At 43.9% G+C, this 20,389-nt stretch overlaps 1 protein-coding gene across 1 annotated transcript; it reads left to right on the top strand.

Annotated features, from left to right (window-relative positions):
• Positions 1–634: 634 nt before the first annotated feature.
• LOC123629091 (ubiquitin-like modifier-activating enzyme 1) lies at positions 635–15,639 on the top strand. The gene is given in 25 exon segments (XM_045539049.1): positions 635–751; positions 880–938; positions 1,020–1,188; positions 1,283–1,417; positions 2,764–2,870; positions 3,125–3,215; positions 3,321–3,453; positions 5,126–5,223; positions 5,313–5,459; positions 5,595–5,771; positions 5,905–6,009; positions 6,098–6,178; positions 6,528–6,683; positions 8,543–8,708; positions 8,827–9,023; positions 10,551–10,615; positions 10,922–11,117; positions 11,770–11,844; positions 11,957–12,146; positions 13,807–13,895; positions 14,144–14,236; positions 14,360–14,551; positions 15,034–15,135; positions 15,236–15,336; positions 15,504–15,639. Coding segments are annotated over 25 exon segments (3,177 nt in total).
• Positions 15,640–20,389: the final 4,750 nt, after the last annotated feature.

Genomic DNA, 20,389 nt, shown 5'->3' with positions numbered 1-20,389 from the left:
AACGTTACCCTCAGACATCCTTACGCCCAGACTTTGTACCCACTTTCTCCAGCTCTAACACTGACCGTCAGAAATCCTTCTGAGTTGAACATTTTCATTCAGACACACTTCCAATATCTACTTTTATGGAATGCCCACCTTTTCATGTTCCTAGCATTCTCCTCAGACAACCGCTAGTGTCTTCCCTCAACCATCCAAAGGAGCAGACCCCGGGCAGGAATTGTTTGAACATATAGTCTTCCATCTGAGAGCTACCGCAGCTCCCACTGTTACTGCCCTCACAGACCATATTAGATCTGGTCCTAAGCATCCGCATCAGACATTCATCTCTCCAACTGCACTCTGGGGCCTCTCTCTACCTTCAAAAGCCAAGTTCAAAACAGAGTTCAATGTTACTGGTTAGAGAAAGCCAGTCCCACTTTGGTATGTAGCTGTTTGCGCTCTCAGTGAACTTTTTGGAGCCTGGACTGTCCAAGGCTAGCATATGCTTTCTGCCCCATTAGCCTGAGTACCAAGCATGTCCTGTGTGTCTCTCATCTGGGGTGGTGCTACTAAAGTCCTTCCCTGTCCCAGAGTTGCTACTGGGAGAAAAGCCTCTTCGCATGTGCCTCACCTCTGACACTCTTCCCTTTGGATGTCCAGGTCACTGTTGTCCAAGAAACGTCGTGTGTCTGGGCCTGACTCAAAGCTGGGTTCTAACTGCACCCCTACCTAGTCTGTGATGTTCGAAGTGCCCTCGGGACCAACCTACGTGAGTGACTTCTCCCCTGGAAACTGGCAGACAGGGTGGTAGGGTGGTTAGTGGGAAAAGAATTCTCTCTGTCCGTTTGTCCCGTTACGGATTATCCCCTCTGAACCTGTTTTTTCCCCCATACCTAGGGAATGGCCCAAAACAGCAGTGAAATATATATAGATGAAGGTCTTTACTCTCGCCAGCTGTAAGTAGGGCCAAGGCTGGGGATGAGAGGTGGGAGGAGGGTGAACCAAACCATGACCAAGAGGTCTCCCTAACCTGGCAGGTATGTGCTGGGTCATGAGGCAATGAAGCATCTCCAGGCATCCAGTGTGCTCGTGTCAGGCCTGCAGGGCCTGGGTGTGGAGATAGCCAAGAACATCATCCTTGGTGGGGTCAAGGCTGTCACCCTGCATGACCAGGGCACGGCCCAGTGGGCTGACCTCTCCTCCCAGGTACCTCTTCTTGGCTCCCCTTCTCTTTGCCGAGGCACTAACTTCTGTGGGCCCTGCTTTCACTTCAATTCTTCCTTCCTATACCCTTTTGTAGTTCTACCTACGGGAGGAGGATATTGGTAAAAACCGAGCTGAAGTATCCCAGCCCCGCCTTGCTGAGCTCAACAGCTATGTGCCTGTCAGCACCTACACTGGACCTCTGGTTGCGGAGTTTCTTAGTGCTTTCCAGGTACCTCGGAGCATCACCCTGCCTCCTGCCTAATTTTCTCTCTCAGATATTGCCTCTGGTTTCTTCAGTATTTAATTGATGGCTGCCTTCATGTGCCAGGTTTCCTGCTGGGAGGCTAGGGGATGCAGTCAGGAATTACACTGAGGGCTGGATCTTGGGAGATGTCACACATTTGCAGGAGGGAAGATGTGGCTGCACAGTGTGGTTGTAGTGGTTATGAACACTGAATGCTGGAGGTGAGCTGCCTATGTGTGAGTCTCAAGCTCTTCTAGTTATATAACAATAGACAGGTCACTTAGTCTCTTCGGCCTTAGCTTTTAATGTCTGTAGAACGGAAACAGTAGTACGAACCTCACAGAGTTTTTGAGAAGGTTGAGCTTAGATTAGCAGCTGGAAAACATTACATAGGTGTTTGTTAAAAAGCTATGTTGGAAGGAGAATCCGTGGCTACTAATGTGCTGGCCTGGCGTGCCCTAAAGCAGGGGCCCCCAACCTTTTAGGCATCAGGGACCGATTTCATGGGAGACAATTTTTCCATGGGGTGCGGGCGGGAGGCAAAGAGGTAGAGCTCAGGTGGTGGGTCAGGTGGTGATGTGAGCCTTGGGGAGCACCTGTAAATCCCGATGAAGCTACACTCAACTACGGCTCACCTCCCGCTGTGCGCTTCTTTCCCCCCCCCACCCCTATTTCCTAAGATTCATGGAAGACAATTTTTCAACATACTGGGGTGAGGATTGGTGCATGGAGCTCTGAAGCCCAGTCTCTAGGTTCCTCATAGGACACAGACTGGTCCCAGCCCGTGGTCTGGGCATTCGCGACTGCGGTCGCAGAGGCCTAGGGCGCAGAAGCTGCTGATGTAGGAGTAAGAACTCATCCCTGTGAATCAGGAAGGGAATTAAGACAGAAATCCCACAGATCAGGGCTAAACAGGGTTTTCTTGAGAACTGGAGTAAGTGGTTTGTGGTGGGGGCAAATCCAGACATTAACCGGAACACAGCGTTACTTATTTTTTCTCTCCCAGGGCACAACAGAGGTGAAGGCAGGCAGCACCGGGAGTTTGTCAAATAAATGAATTAGCTGGTCTTCAGATGCTGTCTTTCCAACACCTCTTTGCCTTTCTTGTCATGGTCTGGGGATTCATATGTATGTGCATATATGTGTGTGTGTATTTTTTTTTTTTTTTGAGACACAGATTTTTACAAGGGGTGTTTATAGAAGTGTGCTGAAGCAGCAAAGCCTGGGTGTTGATAATAATCCCACCCTCAGGTTCATCCTTTCTCTCTTACTCCTTTACTCCCCTTCACCTCAGTTGCAGACCCTCACCCTAATCCTCCTCCTCTTTACAGGTCGTGGTCCTTACCAATAGTCCCTTAGAGGACCAGCTGCAGGTGGGTGAGTTCTGTCATAGCCGTGGAATCAAGCTAGTGGTGGCAGACACTCGGGGCCTTTTTGGGTAAGTGCCTTCCTCTTTCTTCCTCCCTCAACCCTTGCCCAGTTCAGGCCAAGAGGCTCTCACCACTGTTACTTTACACTCAGCCAGCTGGGTTTTCAGTTCTGCATATTCACTCCCCATGGGGCCTGAGCGCCCTCTGAATTCCACCAGGGATGGGCTGAGTTTGCTTGGCAAGTCTTCCCTGTACCTTGAGGGAACATGGAGTGTCTTTGTGCGTGGGTCTCAGGCACCAGCCCTGTTACCTCCCTCTACAGGCAACTGTTCTGTGACTTTGGAGAGGAAATGATTCTCGTAGATGCCAATGGGGAGCAGCCACTCAGTGCTATGGTTGCTATGGTCACCAAGGTAAGGAGGCCAGCCTGGGGTTCTGGGAGGCAGTTGAGCACCTGAGTTCTGCCTGTCTTCTGGCACCCTGGGTCTGTCTCTAAAACTTACTTCCTTTCCAATCAGGACAACCCTGGTGTTGTCATCTGCCTGGATGAGGCCCGACATGGATTTGAGAGCGGCGACTTTGTCTCCTTCACGGAAGTCCAGGGCATGAGTGAACTCAATGGCACCCATCCCATAGAGATCAAAGTCTTAGGTATGCCAAGGCTAGGGGTGAGAAATTCTTGCATGAAGTAAAGGGAAAGTTGTCCCAGTGGTGTGGACTGACCCAGAGACCAAGAGGACCCATGTACTATAGTCTGAACGGAACCAGATGCCAAAAGCAAACGTGTCTCTGGGCTCTTACGTGGGGGCTTAGGAGAGATGTGCCCATTGGATCTTACTGAAAGGAAGAGGTGTGGACTCAGCTAGGGGCAAAAGCGTTTTATGCCCCTAGCGTTTGATTCCTTTTGTTTATGGCTATACTTGTTTTTAAGCGTTTGCTTTAGAATATCAAGTGTATGTCTTCAGTGTGTACATAGATTCTCTAATGTGTTCCTTCAAATATAAAAGAACCTTCGAATATTTCCATTTTCTTGTTCACTTTTTCTTATCATATGTTTTACTTTGACATGTACCATAAACTTCTATACGTTATTTTTGCTTTAAGAATTATCTTTTTAAAGAAGTTTAAAGAACAGGAAAGTGTTCTTACCAACATGTCACAATTTCTAGCATTCTTGCTTGTTTTCTGTAGACGCAGATTTGCATCTAATACCATTTTCTTCTGCCTGCAGGATGCCCTTTAATGTTTGTGCTAGTGTGGCTGCGCTGGTGTCGATTCTGTCAGCTTTTTTAATGTCTTTTAAATTGTCTATTTGTTTCATTTATTTTTGAAAACATTCTTTGGGGGGTGTAGAATTCTAGGTTGAAAATTGTTTTCTTTTATTGCTTAAAAACTGTGGTGTACTGTCTTCCTTGCATTGTTTCTCACAAGAAGCTTGTTGTCATTCTTATGTTTGCTGTACGTGCCTATTTTCTCTATCACTGATTTCCAGCAAAGTGATTGTGGTACACATTAGGATGTTTTCTTTGTGTGTCTTTTATTTGTGGCTCGGTGAATTTATCTGTGGATTCACCGTTTTGTCAAATTTGGAAAATTATTGGCCATAATTTTTTCAAAATACTGCTCTATCACTCTGACCCAGCATCTCTTTGCAGGACTCCACTTTATGTGAGTGTTAAGCCACTTGATGTTTCACAGCTCACTTGTTCTTGGTTTCTTTTTTTTTTTTTTTTTTTGGAATGTCAAAATCTGTCATATAACCTAGTGTATAAAATTAGCAGAAAAGAGTATTAAAGTGGCTATTATAAATGTGTAGGTCCAAGAAAAGTTTGGAAAATCACAAGCAGGTTAAGGGGAGACTTGAAAGATATAAAAAAAGACACAAGGCACAAATTGAACCCTAAAACTGAAAAGTACAGGCTGCCTAATGTGATAAATCCTAACAAAGGGGTGGGGCAAAATACAGTTTTTGAAGAAACAGGGGCCAGAAGTGAACAAATTTGATGAAAACTGAAGTCACAGATCCATGACACTTAGTGAACCCAAGCGGAAGAAATATACTGGTCCGATACTTGACATACATACGTACTTGTGAATGGTACATATTTGATGGGGAACCTGTGGGAGCCGAACTAGATTTGAGGCGGAAAGGAGGTGGTTTCTGATGAGTGAGCAGAGCTTAGGACAGAGGCCCCCAGTGTCTGAGCTTGCACAGTACAGCTTTAATTCTCATTTTGATGGTGGTGGTGATCTTGGGTGGTGGGGTGGAAGAGCTGTTGCATGGACTGACAGATTAATCTCTCTCTCTTTTTTAATCCCCTAGATCCCTACACCTTTAGTATCTGTGATACCTCCAGCTTCTCTGACTATATCTGTGGTGGCATCGTTAGTCAGGTCAGAGTATCTAAGAAGATTAGTTTTGTGAGTATGGGTGAGGAAGGTGGACTGTAGGGTTCCAGGGCATTTCTAGGTTTTATATATCTCTGATCCTGGTGCCCTCCTTTCCACAGAAATCCTTACTGGCTTCACTGTCAGAACCAGACTTTGTGATAACAGACTTTGCTAAGTATTCTCGCCCTGCTCAGCTGCACATTGGCTTCCAGGCCCTGCACCAGTTCTGTACTCAACATAGCCGGCCACCTCGGCCCCACAATGAGGTAAATGAGTTGGTGAGCCAGCCAGAGTCCTTGGTCTGAAGTCCCGTTGTGCCTTTTCATCCATCCACTCTGCTTTGCTCTACCACCTCCTCTGGTAGCCTGACAGATCTCTGTTGGTTCCTGCTTGGCCACCAGGAGGATGCAACAGAACTGGTGGTCCTAGCACAGGCTGTGAATGCTCAATCCCTGCCAGCAGTGAAGCAAGATAACCTGGATGAGGACCTCATCTGGAAGCTGGCATACGTGGCTGCTGGGGATCTGGCACCCATAAATGCCTTCATTGGGGGTCTGGCTGCCCAGGAAGTCATGAAGGTCAGCACAGATGTCTGGGGGTGGGGGGGGGGTGGAATATGGCTAGGTGTGGCCCAGGTATGTCCTTGACTCTATCACTTGCTGTTCATCCCTTTCAGGCCCTGATTAACCACTGACTACTTTTCCTCCTCAGGCCTGCTCTGGAAAGTTTATGCCCATTATGCAGTGGCTATACTTTGATGCCCTTGAATGTCTACCTGAGGACAAAGTGGCCTTCATGGAAGACAGGTGCCTTCCGGTATGTAAGTGGGGTCCCTGGAGAAGTCGCCAGTGGGAGCATCTCTAAGACGACAGCCCTCTGACCTTGTTCTTTTCACGCGATTCAGCGCCAGAACCGTTACGATGGGCAGGTGGCTGTATTTGGCTCAGACCTACAGGAGAAGCTGGGCAAGCAGAAGTACTTCTTGGTGAATGACCCTGTTGGACATTACCTTCACCTCCCCTGACCTCTGGCTACCTCTTGTGGGATCACATTTTGCCTCCCAGGGGAGGGTCTTTGGGTTCTCGTAGCCTAAACACACACCAGTTTCTGTTTTGTATACATTGAGGGACATCCTGGTGCATCGCTTTGTTCCCCCCATCTGATGCCTTCTACCCGAAGTAATCAAAGGTTTAATGGTCCTGGCGGTTGACAGTGTGGCACTAGATCCTCTTACCGTCTTGTTCCTCTTCCAGGGAGGAGTGAGAAGTGGTAGGTGGCTTTCTGCTACCTTTAGTCACCCTGACCAGGCCTCTGTCTTCCTTGCCACCTTTCAGGTGGGTGCAGGGGCCATCGGCTGTGAGCTACTCAAGAACTTTGCGATGATTGGGCTAGGCTGTGGGGATGGTGGGGAAATCACAGTTACAGACATGGACACCATTGAGAAGTCCAATCTGAACCGACAGTTTCTTTTCCGGCCCTGGGATGTCACGGTGAGTGGGGCAGGGTAAATGAGTTTCTCTTATTTTTCTCCCTGTTTCTTGCTACTGATCTTAGTGGCTTGGATCTTTCTGCCTGTGTACCTTTCAGTTCTTTCTTCATTCCCTTTTCTCTACTATTCAGTCTTCAGCAAACGTTTATTGAGTACCTGTTAATGTTTTCATTTGTCGTTTTTCACAGACACTTCCCACCTTTTGTTTTTTTCTTTGATTTTGGGTTATTGGTAATGTTAGAAATGTGAAGTTGGCTAGGTCGATTGTGGGAAGTCTTTTGCAAAGGTCAGTGTTATTTTTACCTGCCCAGAGTCTTCCTTTCCTTTCATTTCTTTCGTACTCCACATAGTAGACACTGCTCTAGATATTTGGAATACGTAAGGTAACAAAAGGAAGTTTCCTGCCCTTGGCTAGGGGAAGGATGCAGAATGAATGAAAAAGTCTCAGAACGTTGTCCGATGTCCCTCTGGAGGTCCATAGTACTCTTTCATTAAGTCTGCAAGATCACAGCTATTTTGGGAATAATAAGACATCATTTGCCTTTTTCACTATGACTTTGTCAAACGAAAGTGGAATTTTCTACTCTAGGAAGCCTTTCCTAAGTCAGTGAAATGAGCATTTTCCCGGTGACCAGTATATGATGATACAAAATTAAAGCATTAGCCAAAGGTCCATTCAGAATGTCAAAGAAACCAGTGGATGTATTGATAGGGATTCAAGATTCCCCTTGCAACTAAACTTAAGACGTTATCATTTATCAGGTTGTGATGTATGTTTTCAAACTACGAGTATTTAACTTAAAAGACTACGAAAACACTCTTTTGTGATGCTGAATGTACCTTGTGTCCTTCAAGCAACACATAGCAGATTGAATGCAGAGGATATGAGAATCCAGCTGTCTTTGTGAAATTACCTAACTCTAAAAGGGATTTGTAGACATGTACATACATTGTGACTCTTGTCACCTAGGTTTTATATTGGAAAATATTTTTTTCATAAGCTTGTGCTGTATGTGATGGGCTTATTGCATTTTTAAATGGACAAATGTTTTAAAATTTTCTAGGTTTAGATTTCTAATATGGAAAGTAGTGGTAGCTTTACCAACATGCCAGAAGTTCTTTTTAAGACTGTTTTGTGTTTGACAACTGCTGTGGTAAACAAATGTAGTAGCAAAGGATGAGGTTAATGTTGGAATGTGGGAAGTACTGTACAAAGGCAGTAATGTTGGAAGTACCATGAGGGACCGTTTGTAATGTGGATGAGGAAGTCCATGTTGGAAAAGTGACGTTTCTGCAAAGACTTAGAGGATATGGCAGAATAGGAAGAATACTGTGTGAAGAGCAGTCCCAGGCAAAGGTTGCTGCTTGAGCAAAACCCTATGGTTGGAATATGTCTATGGTGTTTAAATAACAGAGAGGTCAGATGCAGGGGATCACAAGTCAATTTGCTCTAAGTAAAAGTGGGAGCCAGTGGAGAGCTTTGAGCAGAAGAGGACTGTGAGTTGACGTGGGCTTTGAAAGGATCCTGTTTCCATGTAGTAGCACCTTGGTTTGATTTGTGTACATCTGTCCTAAGTGTAGATGTTTTATAGGTCAAAGAAACAGATACCTGACCCATTGTTTTCCTGTGTCAGTCATTTTCCTTTCTGCTCACCTCCTGCATGTAGAACATTTGTCACAGCTTCAGCCCCGTGGCATTGTCATGTCAAATGTCAGAAGAGACATCCCTTCTGTTAAACTAGAGACCCTGGAGCTCAGAGCCTAGTTTTATCATTAGATAAGTTAGTCCTCAGATTAGCTCTGTATAGATTGGTTTGGTGACTGCACGAATAACAGCTCTATTCCCGCGACCCCACTCAGAAATCAAAGTCTGACACAGCTGCTGCAGCTGTGCGTCAGATAAATCCACGTATCAACGTGGTGAGCCACTGGAACCGTGTGGGCGCTGACACAGAATGTATCTATGATGATGACTTCTTCCAAAATCTGGATGGTGTGGCCAATGCCCTGGACAACGTCATTGCCCGTGAGTTGGGAGGCGCGTGAGGACACGGGCAGAGTCATTTATGTGTATGTTGGTGGTTCCTGTCCTGTCTATCCTAATGTTCTTTCCCAGCTCTCACGCCATTTCTCCCATCCCCCAGGCTTGTATATGGACTGCCGCTGCGTATACTACCGTAAACCTCTGCTGGAGTCAGGCACACTGGGCACGAAGGGCAACGTGCAGGTGGTTATTCCTTTCCTGACAGACTCTTACAGCTCCAGCCAGGACCCACCTGAGAAGTCCATTCCCATCTGCACATTGAAGAACTTCCCAAATGCTATCGAGCACACCCTGCAGGTGATCAGCCTTTAGGGCAGTGGGAGGTGAAAGAGACTGGCTGGCACTTGAACTGCCTTTTGGTTATCAAGCCCCTGTGAATTCTGATGCTTAAGGCCTTGGGATAGCATGTGTATTTTCTCCAAACTTCCTTCCTTCATTTTATACCCAGCAGCCTAAGTTCAGAAATGATTCATTTCTTTCTTTTTATTTTTTTTTTTTCTAACTTAAAAATTTTTATTTTGGAAACATACAAGGATAGAGAATGTGATTTATTATCTGACAAGTGAGAATGTGTTCCTGTCTAAACATCCTGCTATTTTCTTACTGAACAAAATTAATTTCTTAATATTCTAGTTTTTAAAATTATGTCTAATATTAAGTGCATATTTAAGTTTCCCTGCCCGTTGCCCAGAATGTGTCAGGATGCTTCTATTTGTATAGTAGAGAATAATGCACATATCATCTAGCAGCTGGACAAAGTGAACATACCGGGGTAACTGGCACCCAGAACCTAATCCTAATTCCGCCCCCCCTTCCAACTCGAGAATAACCTTTGTGTTTTCAGAATGATTCTTGTGCAGCCTTGAGGCCTTGTTTAAGAGTATGAGAGGCGGAAGAAGGAGGGGAAAAAAAAACCACAATTCCATTTGTCACTTCTCTTTCAAACCCAACAGTTAACAGAATGAGTATGTTTATGTTTGTGCACTAACCACTGTCTGTTTCTCTCTCATATGTGACTACATAAATCTGTGTCACCTTTACTAGGCTGTGATTCTCTTACTGTCTCCTAACATGGAGGGAGGCCTATAAAACAGGTTTGGAAACATATTTGCTTTGTAACCTTGGACTTAATCTCTCCTTGCCTCAGATTGCTGATCCATAAAATGTGCATGATGGTAGTATATCTCACAGGGTTTGAGTTGACTTAGCACTCAGTATGTACTGGGCACACTGTTCTAAGTACACATTAAATATACTTGTGTTTGCTCATTCCTTTTTAGAAATTCCATAAGATGTGGGTATTACGGTTGCAATATCCCATATTGCAGAAATGATGAGGCAGGGATATAGGTGTTACTTTGTGTGCCTAGAGTTGCAGAACTAGGTATATATGAAAGAGCTGGGGTTTGAATCTGAATCTTCAGTGTCAGGATGCTCCAAATGAATATGTATACAGACCTCATAATTCTCAGGGAACAAAAATAAAACAACAGTCCTTATGCAGATCTGTCTTATTTTCTGCCTAGTCCTGGAGATCTGCATGGGAATCCTTGTTTTATTTCTGGTGTTATTTTTTTCTTTTCATTGAAGAAAATTACAGTTAGAGTAATGACGTGTTAAGGATAAGTTTTCACAAGTTTACACTTACGTAACCACTTTGCAGATGAAGGCTGTTGATTTTTAAAGTTGAGGTGGGAAGTTAGAGGAATTTAAGGGGCCATATTTGGGAGCAGAGCCACCATGCTCTTCCTGCTTACTGTATTCACAAATTCCTACAGAAACCCACAGTGTCTACCATTGTAATTTTATTTGTTCAATCTGCAGTGGGCTCGGGATGAGTTTGAAGGCCTCTTCAAGCAGCCCGCAGAAAACGTCAACCAGTACCTCACGTGAGTAATTTAGATGCTCTCTCACCGTAAAATCTGTCTGTTAGCCAAGGCATCCTATCTACTTTCCTAACCACTCAGCACCACGCACACTTTTTGAATGAATTAACGAATGCTTGAGCCTTGCCTGAGGCAGGTGAGGACAGTGGTAGAGTTCTGTATGTGTGCATTTAGGGGAGCTTGTCTTTCTGTCTGTCCCTTCCTGTTGGAGGTCAGGACTGGCCTACCATAGAGGAAACGGGCTTGGCAAGAAGCTGCTCCTGGGTCTGCTGATTAATCGTGTGCTTTACTTCCTTGGATTTGTTACAGAGACCCCAAGTTTGTGGAGCGGACACTGCGGCTGCCAGGTACCCAGCCATGGGAGGTGGTGAAGGCCGTGCAGCGCAGCCTGGTGCTACAGCGACCAGAGAGCTGGGCTGACTGTGTGACCTGGGCTTTCTACCACTGGCACACCCAGTACACTGACAACATCCGGCAGCTGCTGCACAACTTTCCCCCTCACCAGGTAATGCATGCTTCCTAGGTCTGTTTGGCATTGCATGCTTCCTAGGTCTATTTGGCGCAATGCATTTTCTGGAAATACAGAGCTTGCTGTAGACTTTTGACATGGCTTATTCTAGTTAATCCAGCTAGGGCAGGCACCTAAAGGAATGAGGAATGTCAGAAAAATAATTGGGCCAGTATTTTATGCAAACTTCTGTTCTTGCCACATTTCCTCAAGCAAGGTTATTTGGTTTCTTTTTCCTTCTCCTATGGTGTGGGCTGAGTTATACCTGATTTCCCAGTCAAGGCTGTAGAGATTACAGGGGGAAAACGTTTGGAGGTAAGAGCACAAGAACCAGTGTGGGTTCAAGTCCCTCTTCCTTTTGACATAAAGGCAAGTCACACATTTTCTTCTGCACCTCAGCATTCTCATCTGTGAGGTATGAATAATGGTGACTCATCTCATCAGAGTTTTGTGAGGGTTCATTTTTGTTAGTGTCAAATTAGTAATAGTGCCTGATAGTCCATAAGAGTTTGTTACGTTGCTGTGTATCTGGCACAAAGTTGCCAGGGATAGTGAGTTTACACCTCTGGGACTAACGTGAGGAGTCAGGATTGCCAGAGAGTCCTTTGCTCTCAGATCCTGCTCCCTCAAAAGCTTTTCATTTTCTTAGCTCACAAGCTCGGGAGTTCCATTCTGGTCTAGGCCAAAACGCTGTCCACACCCACTCACCTTTGATGTCAACAATGTAAGTCTCCTGCCTGGGATCTGGTGTCAGGTGGAGAGCAGATGGGGTGGGAAGTAGGCAGAGGGTTCCCAGTGAAGGGCTGGTGTTCACCCTTCCCTGTCCTGTCTTCTAGCCCCTGCATCTCGACTATGTGATGGCTGCTGCCAACCTGTTTGCCCAGATGTATGGGCTGACAGGCTCTCAGGACCGAGCTGCTGTGTCCACACTACTGCAATCTGTGCAGGTCCCTGAGTTCATCCCGAAGTCTGGTGTCCAGAGCCGTGTTTCTGACCAGGAGCTGCAGAGCACTGGTGCCTCTGTTGGTGAGGGTGTTTGCCTAGGTGACTGGAGTCAGCACTCTGCTCATACCCTGTCCAGCTAAGCCTCCTTACTAATCTCCTTACTGGCCTAGGGCAACCCTAGGCCTAGCATCTACCCACATCCCATCCACTAGGCTTCACGTCCTATACGGAATGAGAATGGTTGGTAGAGACGTAACACTTTTCACTCCTTTCTTCTTTTCACTTTGGCTGTCAGGAGAACTAGTTGTTCATCCCTTTTCCTGCGTGTGTGACTTTGTTCTCTTTCCTCTGTTTCTTCTTGATCTGTTTCTGTATGGGTGAGAGAGACCATGATCAGCACTCACGGTCTGTCTCCCTTTATTAACTTAACCTGCTTTTATCTCCTAGTTCTCCCCTATCTCCCTATCCGTATACCTACCCAGCTTCCCTGTGTGCCTCCTTGCCCTAGTATTACCCTCCATATATCTGCTCATCTGCTCAAATCTCCTCAGCAACTCCCATGTCCTCCTTTTTCCGCCCTCTCCTGTCTCATCCTCTTTATCTCCCCCTCAGTGTTTGTCTTTTCTCTGAATGTCTTTGTGTGTGTCACCCCACCTCATGTATTTTCCCATTTCCCTTTCTAAATACCTATCCCCTTGTGTTCCTCTTTGCGTGTTTTTCCTATATGTGATGTTTCCCCTTCTCGTGTATTTTCCTGTCTTACCTTCCATACATACCTTTAACTCTGCAGTTCTTCTTCTGTATCTCCCTCTTCAAATATCTTCCAATTTTTCCCTCGCAATATTTCCCCTCTGTTTTCCTGTATGTGAGTTTGTCCTCAAGTTCCCTCATGTCTCTTTTCCCCCCAACTCTGTCTTTCTCATATTTCTCCCCCATGTCTCCTCAGCTTCCTCTCATTCTTCCTCAAGATTTTCTACGCTATCTTGGTCTCTCTGCCTACAACTTCCGTGTCCTTTTTTTTTTATTGTGGTAAAAAATTCATAAGATTTACCATCTTATCTATTTCTAAATGTGCCACTCAGTAGTGTTAAGTACTTATACATTGCAGTGCAGCCAATGTTGAGAACCTTTTCATGTTGCAAAATTGATGCTTTATACGCATAAACAATTCCCCGTTTTGTATCCTTTCAGTCTCTGGCAACCACCACGTACTTTCTGTTGTCTGTGAATTTGATTATTTCAGGTACCTTATGTAAATGGAATCATGTAGTATTTATCTTTCTGTGTCTGGCTTCTTCACTGAGAATAATAGTGTGCTTAGGGTTCATCTCTGTTGTAGCATGTGCCAGAATTTCCTTCCTTTCTAAGGCTAGATAGCATTCCATTGCATGCATATACTACATTTTGTTTATCTATTATCATCCATTTGTGGATGTTTGAGTTGCTTCCATAGTTCGGCTATTGTGAATAGTGCCTACATCTGTCTTACGTCTACGTCCTGTCTTAATATCTTCATCTCTCTTCTTGCTTGTCTCCAGAGTCATGTTTCTTTATGTTTCTCACGCTTGCATATTCTCCATTTTGGGGGGTGTTTTCTCTCTGTCTCTCCTGTTTGTCAGATGTCTGTCCTTTTCACATCTTTTATATGCCTAACACTTTCTGCCTCACGCTGGGCTCCTGCTTTTACTTCAGACACTGGCTTGGGATCTGAAAGCTGATAGTGTTTCCTCCTTTTCTGCAGATGACACCCGCCTAGAAGAGCTCAAGGCCGTGCTTCCCAGTCCAGACAAACTCACTGGGTTCAAGATGTATCCCATTGACTTTGAGAAGGTGCTGGGCGGGGTTTTTGGGCTGGAGAGGGGCATGGTCTGAGAGTGGCTCAGCTCTAGGCTGTTGTCAGGATTACAGAGGAGGGAAGGACAGTGGGGAAAGGGTCTGAGGAGCAAAAGGTTTCCTGGCTACTGGAGAGTCTCTCAGGCAATTGGGGTGAAATATACTGTGTCTCCAGTAGGCAGGAAACCTTTTCCTCCTCTGACTCTCTCTACTGTCCTTCTTTACTGCCCCCTCACTCACAACAGGATGATGACAGCAACTTCCATATGGATTTCATTATGGCAGCATCTAACCTCCGGGCAGAGAATTATGACATTGCCCCTGCAGACCGCCATAAGGTAATGGCAATGTAGATCTGACCCTTAACTCTTTCCCCAGGCTTGAGTCTCCCATACTGGAACCATTCTGTAGACCTTAACTCTGTCAACAGGTGCCTCTGTTGTTTATCTTCTGTCTCACAGAGCAAGCTGATTGCAGGGAAGATCATCCCAGCCATTGTGACAACGACAGCAGCTGTAGTTGGCCTCACGTGTCTGGAGCTGTATAAGGTGGTACAAGGACACCAACAGCTTGAGTCTTACAAGAACAGCTTCATCAACTTGGCCCTGCCCTCCTTCAGCTTCTCTGAGCCACTTGCTCCACCCCATCATGAGGTGGGGTGGAGCATGCATGAAAACTTTTGATACTACCCATTAGTTAGGCTGTATATGTGGGTAAGGGTTGTGTGTGTGTATCTAAGTACAGCCAGCTCTAGTCCACATCGTACCCTTTGAGGCTTTCTGTAATTGGGTAACTGCACTGTCTGTGTACCCCTGTTGATGTGTCATACAGTTTTTTGTACCTGCGCAAAGTTGGGAGTGTGACTGGCACGTTTGAGAACCAAAAAGGAGAGGCCCAGTGTACTTAGAGGACATTATATAAGAAAGTAAAGGAATGCAAGGTGAAAGAGATAGCGAGGACTAAAGGGTATGTGGCTTGGTCGGTCCTTATAAGCATTTCAGCTGCTTACGCAAAATGTGATAAGGCCATGAGAGGATTTTGAATACAAGGAGGGATCTGAGTTTAATCCAACTAGACATACCAGGTTGACGCCCTGTATGGCCCCTGTTGTATTCTCCTTTGATTTGTCCCTTAGTACCATGACCAAGAGTGGACATTGTGGGATCGCTTTGATGTGCAGGGACTGCAACCTAATGGGGAGGAGATGACCCTCAAGCAGTTCCTAGACTACTTTAAAGTAAGGCCCTTTTCTCCATCACTCATCGTACCTGGAAATGGTGTTTATGCAGGTGAATAGTGCTGTCCATCTCATGGACACCATTGTCCCCCCTTTCTAGGCAGAGCACAAATTGGAGATCACCATGCTGTCACAGGGTGTGTCTATGCTGTATTCCTTCTTCATGCCAGCTACCAAACTTAAGGAACGTTTGGATCAGCCGTGAGTTGGCCACTGGGCAGGAAAGCAGGCTTGGGGAAGCCCTGAGTGGCATGGGGATCCTGTTTCCAGCAGTATGCCTCAACAGTCACTTCCCTTCCTGTCTTCTTTGTCCCGGCAAGTCCTTTCTCTTGTTTTCTGCTTTTTTGACTCTCTGCTCTTTGTTTCAGGATGACAGAGATTGTGAGCCGTGTGTCAAGGAAGAAACTGGGCCGCCATGTGCGGTCCCTTGTGCTTGAGCTGTGTTGCAATGATGAGAGTGGTGAAGACGTCGAGGTTCCTTATGTACGATACATCATCCGCTGATCCCTGGCTACTCCTTTATGTCAGCCCTTGTCAATCTACTTCCATATACCTTCTAGTCGTGACAAAGGCTGAGTTCAGCCAGGCACATTAAGCCTTACTTTCTTCTAAGAATGTTTTCTTTTTTTTTTTTTTTTTTTTCCATTTTGTTGCTGCATTCTAATGTGTTTATAATTGTAATTCAAATAAAGAGTTATCCATAAGTAGCATTTCGTTGTTTATCAAAGGCCAATGCCCTGTCATCTCTAGGGTAGAATGGGCTCCTGTATTTCCCATAGGTTAAGGCAGTAATGGAAAAGATCCATCCCCATCCCAGCAGCATGGAACTGGCCCATAAAGGATTATAGGACAGAGAAGATGAAATCTGACTGTTTTTACAAAAGTGGGGCTTGCTAACTATTTGCCCGCTCTGCTTATAAAAATAATAAAGACACCAGCAAGACTATAGAGCAGGTCCACTCTTGGCCCATGTGTTAAACCTTTGAGGTTCTAATTCCGTCTTTCCTACTTGCAACTACCTGCCATACTGATTTGGAGAGGTAGTAGACATTCTCAGTCTGGACTGTAGATGTGAATCCTAAATTTTGCTGGGGGGTGGGGAGGGGGGATAACCTTTGTCACATCTTTCAATCGTTTTGTTCCTCAAATTTCTGGTGGGTTTAAAAAAGGAACAAAGGGTAAGGAGGAATAAAAGGGATTTAATATTTGTAGAGTGCTTAGTACTTGGCACATATGTGTTGCACATGCATTTACTACAGTGTGCCCCAAAGGTCGCCATACATAGGGAAAATGGGGAATTTGTAGCTAAGTGTGCCATTTAATTTTATTATTTTGTTTTAGTTTTTTCCTTTGAGACAGAGTCGCACTCTGTCAGCCTGGCTGGAGTGCAGTGGCATCATCATAGCTCACTGCAACCTCAAACTCCTGGGCTCAAGCCATTCTCCTGCCTCATTCTCCCTAGTAGCTGGGACTAAAGCCAAGGGGCCACATAGAGCCGATTATCTCTATTTTTGGTAGAGAAGAGGTCTCTTGCTAAGGCTGGTCTTGAACTCCTGGAGCTCAAGCGATCCTCCCGCCTCAGCTTCCCAGAGTGCTTGCATTACAGGCGAGAGCTACTATGCATCCAGCTAAATGTACTTTTATTTACAAAATAATCTTTACAAAAAATTTTTTTGCATGGAGAATTTTGGGACATCCTGCATTATTTGAGCAGGTACTTTAGCTTCTTGAAACCTTGTTTTCTGCTAGCACTTGGTTTTATCCCGCCTTACTTGATGTGTTCATATTCTGGCCAACTCTTTATAACCGTGGTTCTCTGCTGTAAGGAGGCCATAAAGTTTTGCTGGAATGAGAAACACCAGTGCCTTCAGATGGATGTCATGTCTATCAAATTATTTGCCGGGGAACATCTGTAAAAGAAAAGGCTCTTTCAAGCTCCACCTTGCCTTTCTAAAGCTCAAGTCTGCCGGTGCTTACTTTCAGTATCGTCAGACCTACCATCAAGGAAAGAGCACGTTGCAGAGGGTAAGGGGGCTTTATCTGCTCAGCAAGAGGCTCACCATTGGCCCCAAACGGACTGCCAAGACCTACCCTGGGTCTTGACGGCTCTCCAGAGAGCTGAAGGCACCATTGTTTTCAGTCACCTCCACATTGTGCCTTCCCCATTGGTAGCAGCTTGGGGTGCCTGAAAATAATATACCTCTGTATGTATCTCACCCGGCAGAACTTCGTTCCTCTCCCACTTAGAAGTCTTATTCCTCCCCTCAAAGCTGAGTGGCAGCCTGGTCTCTGAACCTGTCTTCTGGTCTCTGAACCTGTCTTGACTTAGCCTGTCCCAACCCCTTCTGGGCCAGCCCAGGCACACTGTATGTCTTTGCACACCTCCTTGATGACCACATTATTTCTGTCCTCCTTTGGGTGACCTCATTCTCCCATAGTTCTTCTTGTTTGTTTCTAACAGGAAAGTGAAACATTAGAGACAGAAGTCTCTGACTTTACAAAGTCAGATATCTTTATTTAGTGGTGATGTTAGCTGTCTAGATCAAGTTGAGAGGTTTTGCCAACCAACATTTTTCCATCATTACTGCTCTGGAGTACCCGTGACTCTGGCCTCGGTCCACTGTTTCCACCGTTATAGCATCTGAGACCTGTGTACAAATTGGATTTTTCTGCCCGTTTCCTCCTGCCTCTACTATCACAGCTCCAAAATTCTCTAATCTAGTACTGTGTAGAACTTTCTTTTTAAAATAATTTTTATTGACACGTAATAATTATTTATGGAGCTCACTGCAGGATTTTGAGACATATGCAATGTACAATTATCAAATTAGGGCGATTAGCATATGCATCACTGCAAACGTTTATCACTTCTTTGTGTTGAAAACAAAATCCTCTCACTGAGCTATTTTGTTTCTGCAGAGGAACTCACACTGAATTTCTCTAATTATATCTGACATCACCACAGTTCCTGAAACCTTCCTCAGCCTGCTTTCTTAAAGCCAGAGAGCAACTTCTGTGTTTGCCTACCATCATTACTCTTGAGTGTCTACTCTGAAAATATTCTAATTCTCTGTTATAGCTCCCAAATATCCTTGAAATACAATTTACCCTTCTGTTCCCTTTTTCTTTTAGTCTGTGCTGAATTCATGTGCATGCACACAGAGAATGCAAAGCTCTAAAGTGAAAATTTAACAGGGAGTTTTATATTTTATCCGGCAATCGCACGTGAAAGAGAAGCTAATAAAAAATGAGGTTTAACATACATCTGAAAGGAACACCAGAAGAGGAAATACATAGCAAGGGGTGATGGGCAGAACGTAATTTCTACACAGAATTTTATTCCAGATAAATTATCATTTAATAAAAGAACATTTTCCAACTCAGATGAAGCAAATACTAACGACTTATAAAAATCCCAAGGAAAATAGCACGAAAACCATTTTTTTGAAAGAAGAAAAATAAATCTCAAAATGAGAAAAGTATGTTTCAAAATGTTACGGCTTTTTTGAAGGGGGCTAGAAATAGATTTCACTCTGTTGGAAAAATGTCAACTAACTGAGTACTTTTGAGTAACCACCAAAAGTGTGGAAATAAAATGATTAACCTCGAAAGTATAAAAAATTAATATCACTCAGAAAACAATCATCACAATAGAGAAGAAAGGATAGGAGAACAAGGAAGCAAAGAAAAACAGAGCAAATAAAACTTTCCAATAAGATGTTAGAAACAAATAAACGTAACGAGTACTCATACTAAATGCAAATTGTTTAAGCTCGTGTATGGAAATATAAAATACTCTAGATTAAGAATTTGTACACCTGTGGGAATAATCACCCTGAAATGTTGAAAATAAAGGTTTAGAGGAAATTACATGCATATATTATTTATCAAAAGAGGAGGGTGCAAATATGGTTATTAGATAAAAGAGAATTTAAAGGAAAATGCAAGGAATAAAGAGGGGCAACAATAAAGAATTACTCAAAGGGAATATAAAAATGACAAATTTGCATGCCCCAATAACATTGTGCCAATTGTACACACGAAGCAAAATTGATAGTAAAGTGATGTTGTCAAATGTGCAATTGTAGTGAGAGATGTTTTTAATATATCACTAATTTAGACTGATAGATAGGCAAAAATAGTAGTAAATAGGAATACTTTGCCATTAATTAATAAATGTGACTTTTAGATATGTACAGGAACTTGGCTACACTTACTCCTAAGTAGCAACTTATTTACTGTATACATCCTGTTCACACAGGGAACATCAAAAACAAAAGATTACCTAGCCCCAAAATAATATCTCAGCAGATATCATCAAATAATTCCATGTGATCTAGTTTTATGGCCACGTGCAATCAACTTAAAAAAATTCAATGACACTCTCCCCGACACATTTTATCAGGCCAGCATTACCCTGATAATGAAACGAGACAAAGACATCAGAAGAAAAGATTATTAATGACCGATATCCCTAGTGAATACAGACAAAAATCCTTACATGCCATGACCCAGGAGGATTTTTTCTAGGAATGCAAAGTTAATTTAACATTCAAGAACCAGTTGTGCAATGCACCACAAGAATGGAATTAAGGATTAAAAACCACGTGGTACTCTCAATAGATGTAGAAAAGGCATTTTATAAAATTTAACACCCTTTCATGACAAAACTACTCAACAAACTAAGAATACAAGGAAAATATCTCCACCTGATAAAGGGCATACACAAAACCCCCACATAACATCACACTTAATGCTAAAATTCTGAACGCTTTCCCTAAGAGCAAGAATAAAAGTAGGATGTCCACCATTGCCACTTCTTGTGACATTGTACTGGGAGTTTGCCCCAGGGCAATTAGGTAAGAAAATGAAACAAAAGGCATCCATGTTGAAAAGATAAAAGTAAAACTGTCTGCGCTTGCAGATGACATGATCTTATATATATATAAAACCCTGAGAAATCCGCTAAAAAATTATTAGAACTGGTAAATAAGTCCAGCTACCTTGCAGATAACAATGTCAGTGTACAAAATCAGTTATATTTCTATAATAAAGAATAATCCAAAACATTAAGTTAAGGGAAATAGTTTACAAAGGCATCAAAAGAATGAAATATGTAGCAATAAATTTAACAAGTTTATGAAAATTATACTGTAAGAACCATAAGATATTGCCAAAAGAAATTTAAAACCTAAATAAATGGAGATATGTCCAGTATTCATCTATTACAAGACAGCATTAAATTCTTTCTGAA

Source organism: Lemur catta, chromosome Y, assembly GCF_020740605.2.
Source record: "Lemur catta isolate mLemCat1 chromosome Y, mLemCat1.pri, whole genome shotgun sequence".
NCBI classification, from domain to species: domain Eukaryota; kingdom Metazoa; phylum Chordata; class Mammalia; order Primates; family Lemuridae; genus Lemur; species Lemur catta.
This window is presented reverse-complemented; position numbering and strand designations above follow the sequence as displayed.